The sequence below is a fragment of the Prosopis cineraria genome, unplaced genomic scaffold (assembly GCF_029017545.1).
Source record: "Prosopis cineraria cultivar Desert tree isolate PC_DT_omini unplaced genomic scaffold, ASM2901754v1 PC6, whole genome shotgun sequence".
Lineage (NCBI taxonomy): Eukaryota > Viridiplantae > Streptophyta > Magnoliopsida > Fabales > Fabaceae > Prosopis > Prosopis cineraria.
This window is the reverse complement of record NW_026555337.1, coordinates 27447576-27453540: the sequence shown is the minus strand read 5'-3', so window position 1 is coordinate 27453540 and position 5965 is coordinate 27447576. Positions and strand designations below refer to the sequence as shown.

Below are 5965 nucleotides of genomic sequence, written 5' to 3'. Positions count from 1 at the left end.
TTTTCAGCTTGAAGTTCCATAATTTGCAAGTAGTGTTTTATTTTTAATTTGAAATATGAAATTCAATTTAAAAGCTTAAGATGAGAAATAACTTGGTCAATCCTACAAATTTGCAACCTTTACTCCTTCATTTGCAACATGAAATTCTTTAATTCGCAAGCAACATCGCATTTTTAATTTGGAGTCAAAACTTCAACACAGGAGTTTAAGACCAGAGATTACTTGGGGAATACTAAGGATTTGCAATCACCACTCACTGAATTGCCACTTAGAGTTCCTCAAGTTGGAAGTAATATTTCCGTGTTTAATTTGAAATAAAAACTTGAAAATAAAAGTTTAAGATGACGAACAACTCGGTGAACCAAAAGGATTTGCACCTACCACTTGCAACTTGAATTTCCTTAATTTGCATGTGATGCTTTCATTTGTCATTTGCAATCAAAGTTTAAATGATAAATGACTTGGTTAGCCTCAAGGATTTACGACTACCAAGTTTCTTAATTTGCAAGCAGCACTCCCATTTTTAACTTGGAATCAGAAGCTCAACATGCATCCTTCCCTTTCTTCATCCTGAATCCTCCTCTCTCTCTCTCTCCCTCTCCCTCTCTCTCTCTCTCCATATATATATATATATCTTCTCCCTCCGTTCTCATCTGAAATCCAAAACTTACATACAAACATCCTTCCCGTTCTTCCTTGGTTGGCTTAATTTTACTCTTTTCGTCTCCTTCGCAATCATGCCTTCTTCACCAACCACTATCTCCAAATGCACCATCTATCATATCAAAACAAAAATCCCCACTTAAAGCTTTCAAGTTTTCTGTTTCTAACCTCCCCATACTTTCCTACCATAACATTCATAAGGCTGCTTTGCTTCTGCAAAGGTGTTATCCTCTTCCTCATTTTGTTTATAAATTTTGGTTTTTTATAATTGAGGGCAGTGAAGGGAGTGTGTATTTGTCTTATAATCATTTAAGAGCTCACGGGACTTTGTCGGCATTTGAGAACATCCTGGGACTTTATTGGCATTAAATGGCTATCTTGGGACTTACATGTCATTCTCCCTAACAACAATTTACTGCAACCACTAGATCATCAAAATGGCCAGATGCAAAGAGAACAAGGCAGACAGACACAACTATAACTCATTCCATCCACAACACTTCTCTATTTTACTTCAAACTAAATACGACCATTCAAGTGAGATTTTGATAACTAACAAGCATCGGGGAAACAATTAATAAACAAAAGGAATAAACCTGTACTTAACTTTGCTTGCATATTCTGTGTACCTCTGGCCAAAAGCCTCAACCATCAAAGCCTCCTCCTGCACTGCCTTCTGCCTGTAGTACAACAAACAAACTGCCACAACAAATAGCAGGCTCAAAGGTGCTCGGAGGGCAAGGCAATAAGTAACAAACAGAAGCATGGTTGATGAATATATCGGATGACGGATCCAGCGATAAGGTCCGAATTGCACAACAGCAGTAGGTACAATCACCTTTTCAGAATACTTTGACAGGTACAACGTGGCATTATACTGCATCAGCAGAGTTACTATAATTAATGTCCAGATACCAAGGTTATTCCATCCGCCTGGAATTTGGTGAAGCTCTGGCCCTTCAAATGCTGCAAGCCAATGGCCGACCATGATGCCAACACTGAACAAAAGGCGATTCCACATTGGCAGGTTCACATCCCATTTAGGGTCATGGGGGCGCAGGTAATAATCTCCATATAATCGCTTCCTAACAGTAACACTGAAGAAAAAGAAGTAATGGTAGACAAAGAAGAAGACAAAAGGCCAACCTTCAAGGTAGCCATTGAAATATGCAGAAGGGGCAAGAGTGAGGCAGGTAAAAATTGAAGTAACTATAGCCAGCTGTTCAAACATGGTTGCCTCACCATGAAGGTGTTTCCAAAAACAGTATAACCCATAAACTGCAACCACAAGGGCAACCATCCACGGCCAGAACAACCAAGTCCAGCTGAAATACATCCAGAAGAAGGGGTTGAAGAGTGTATTCAGAGTCCATTTTGAGATTGCAACGATAACAGATAATATCCCAGACCACTTTACAATATCAATGGGAGTCAATTGTATCAGGATTGACTTTATTGAATCAAAGGAAAGGTTTGTCAGATGCTTTAGGATTGGAGTATGTGATTCTGAATTGGCATTACTAGAAACTGATAATCTGGGAGGAGATAACAAGTTACTCCTTTTTCTTAGTTTTGGCAATGCAGAAAAACGGTTTGAATAAAGAGTGCAACTCAATGGAAAACCATTGAGATTTGATTTTGAGCAGCATTGAAAAGTATTATTGATAAGGGCATGATCATGGGTATATCCACTAAAAGTTCTCAGAGAAAGTTTATTGCTAACAATAGAGAAATCAAAAGGGGCTCTCCTGGAGTGGGAGAGAATTGTTGCTGCTTCCATTACTGATTGAAGAAAACTAGCAATGGCTATCCAGCACTAAAATCATGCAGTTAGAGCATCACTACCTGTTGAAGGATGAATATGAAGTCAACAAACCATCAAACTCATATCCTTTGGCTCACCAAGTCATGAATCATGCCAATAGTAAATATGACGTAAGGACATATGAAGGGAAAACTAATTGCTTTATGCTAAATTCTCTGTCTGTTTTTTTGCAGATTCAACCACTTTCATGAATATTGTAAATGAAGTGATAATTTGATCTCTAAAGAAAACACAAACAGCAAACAACAGTGAATTCACTCCTGCCATCACATCTTCAGTTAAACCGTCTCCTATTTTAGTCATAAAATTATGCCAGACATTGATAATCAACAATTCAAAATGCATATGAGAAATTATATATGTTTATATTACATTTTGGAAATAGTATGAAAATCCAATTAAAAAACTCTGCACCCATTTTATGATGGCGTTGCATGAAACAGCTTTTTGAAAGCATACTGGCACAGCATTGCCACTCCATATTCAAAGCATGATTGTTAGAGGTAGGAACAAGTAAAACTTAGCGATTAATGGCGTTTACAATAAATACTTGACACCAGTTCTTTTGAATATTATCATGGACGCTCATGGCCAAAAAAGAAAACTTCACGTAATATACCAAGTTCACCCCAATTCATCTTTATTAAAGTCACATATCCCAACGTGCGTGTACACCTATAGCAGCTGTCAGGCAAATGATCGAAAACCTAGTGCGCATCGCTAAACCGAGGTGCTCTTTGTAACTAGTAATTGATTTCGATTCCAATTTCCAAATACCGAAAGTAAATAGAGAGCTCACTGTATCGTCTCACTCTTCAGGATTTCCTTAATTAAAAGTCCCCAGTTAATCACTAACCGAGTAGCACTTCAACAAAAGGAGAAAAAGAAAGGCCATACCTTTTTGAGTTAAAAATCGCAACTCAATCCACAATAGGAGTAAAAAATGGACCTACCCGGTAAAAAGAAACTGAAGTTCAGCTCGTTAGAGAAGAATGATGCCACGAAGGATAGAATTTGAGCATCAACTCACTAAGATATTCGTCACTTGGAACTTGTTTGAGACATGGAGGACGAGATGTCTATCACCTCTGTTGAATCCCAATTCCAAATACTAAGAAGAGCAGAGTAGATGAGAGACCAGGCAGCTCAACCTAGCACAGTGAGTTCGACGGGCAACGGACTGGAAAACCGAGAAGCAAGAACACGGTGAGGGATGACGGAGTTGGACGATTGAGGACGCTGAGCAATCGAGTTCTCCGAGAGGGTGGCGGCGGTCTGAGGGCTGAGGATAGGGAGACAGACGGGTGCGTGACTGATCTTCGGTCGGAGCTGCGATGCGCGTTTCAATGTAAATATTAAAAAATTGAACAATACCTGTTGGTCTGAAACCCGGGCCTCAGCCCACTTTACTGGGTTTAGCAGGCTAGGAGAAGCCCGATTACATCAAGAATTTCTGATTTTTAAAATCCACATATTTATAAAAAGGGATTTAAAAATCAGCTGCTCGTCTTACTCCGGTATTCTCAACAGATTTGAATTTTATGATTGTATTCAATGCACATACTGAAACTTATATTATCTGAATCATTAAAATTTAAATCAATAATTATAAATTTATATGTCACTTAAAATTAATGAATAAGTGAGTTTATTTAAACCATTAATCTGGATTTCAATATCTTAGATGGTTTATGCACTCAATGATTGTACTAAGTACAGTCACTAAATTCAAATCTATTCTTCAACTCTAATAACTAACTGTTAGCATCATCTTACTCATTTTCTAGAATCAAGAAATGCGCATGGCTAGCTCATATAAATTTTAATTTTAAAGCATATTTTAAAATTTAGATTTAATTTAAAAATTGATAACAAAAACAATTCTTTTTTAGGGTAAAATAAAAATGGGCCACCCATGCCTGTTTTTACAAGGTCTAAATGGGATAAGCTTAAAAGTCCAATTATACTAAAATTTATTAATTTTTCAAACTCGAACCTTAATAAAAAAAATAGATTTAAATGAATGGCTTGTCAAACCTAGTCTATATTCCTGGTTCATAGGTTAATCCGTTGTCCAAGCCTGCTTCTTTTTGTTCTATTGACTCAGCATGCTCATACTACCCAATTCAACCAGGCATGGTTAAACATAGACGATAAAGTGAGAATTTCATTTAAGGACTAGAGAGACTTATTCACAAATCAAACCTAATAAAATCTAAAACTACACTACAATATCAAAAGATTAAATTGAAATTATCTTTTATTGGAAATGACCAAAATTTCCTTCATTTATTTAAAAGAAAAAACCACTAGCTATAATGTCCCTTCCAACATTACCAAACTATAACACACATTCTGCATATGTATATATTAAAGGTTTGGGATCCCAAAACTCTTTGAAAAATAGTTCAAATCATCAAAAATACATATTCATGCACAACGGAAGTATCTAAATTGCACAATTATCACATTTTGGGAAAACAAGGAAAAACAGTCATATTTGCCTAAAAAAGGCCATATGTTACGACATATGACACATGTGCCATGACATGTGATACAAAAACATAAATTCACACTTTATGCCATGCACTGCAACATGTGCATCATGTGCCACGGTGCACATATCAATTTCTACTGTCAAAATAGCTCAATTGACATAAATTTTCGGCATGTGCCATTTTAACATATGATATCCAATTGAGGTGATTTAAGTACCTACACAAACTTACTTGACAAACTAACTAATAACATAGGTTTCTTTTCAATCCAATATTTCATTTAAAAATTAAACACTCAAATGCAAATTGATCAATATATGTCATTTTCACTTGCTCAAGTATCCTAAAACCCAACCATGTGTCATTAACCACTTGTAAATCCTTGACCACGTCCAATGAAACATTTATCACCTGATTGAACAATCATAAAATCAAAATCACATACAAAAATGTTTGGCCACTGAATTGCCCAATATCACACACAACAGGGCTATTTTCACATTTTCACACACATATACCCTCTTAGCCAAACTTCAGACATATATCAGTTGCAAACGTGTAAATATGCACTTGAAATATTATCTTAGCCCTCTTTAACAAAATTTATCACATATCACACATTTACACATTCCAAAGCTAAGTTATACAAAGTTACACAAGTGCATCAAAACTATATGTATATGCAATCCTATGGTAATTTATCTATATAACAACAATTGTAAATAGTCAAATTCTTTACACCGACTTTGATGGGCTATCAATAGTCCACACTACTCTTGGCCCGACTCTTTCCCTCAACTACTCTTAATGTCAAAACCTGTAAAATGATAACTATCGATGAGATAAACATCTCAGTAATCAAAATAGTTTATCACTATCTATTAATAGTAATAACAATAAATAAGTAAAAAAAATGATTGCATTATTTTCACTAATACTATGCATGCATGCATGTATATATCTCCATTTTCACCCAACT

General features: G+C 36.0%; 1 protein-coding gene across 1 annotated transcript; it reads right to left on the bottom strand.

Moving 5' to 3' along the window:
• Window positions 1–999: 999 nt before the first annotated feature.
• LOC129312487 (uncharacterized) lies at window positions 1000–3823 on the bottom strand. The gene is made up of 2 exons (XM_054955123.1): window positions 3442–3823; window positions 1000–2508 (listed from the first exon to the last, which is right to left on the bottom strand). Exon 2 carries the CDS (start codon window positions 2441–2443, stop codon window positions 1238–1240), a length of 1206 nt encoding a protein of 401 aa, XP_054811098.1. The 5' UTR covers window positions 2444–2508; window positions 3442–3823; the 3' UTR covers window positions 1000–1237.
• Window positions 3824–5965: the final 2142 nt, after the last annotated feature.

What these genes read in the sequence shown, in the direction of transcription:
- LOC129312487 (XM_054955123.1), bottom strand. Translation starts at nt 2,443, where the DNA reads ATGGAAGCAGCAACAATTCTCTCCCACTCCAGGAGAGCCCCTTTTGAT.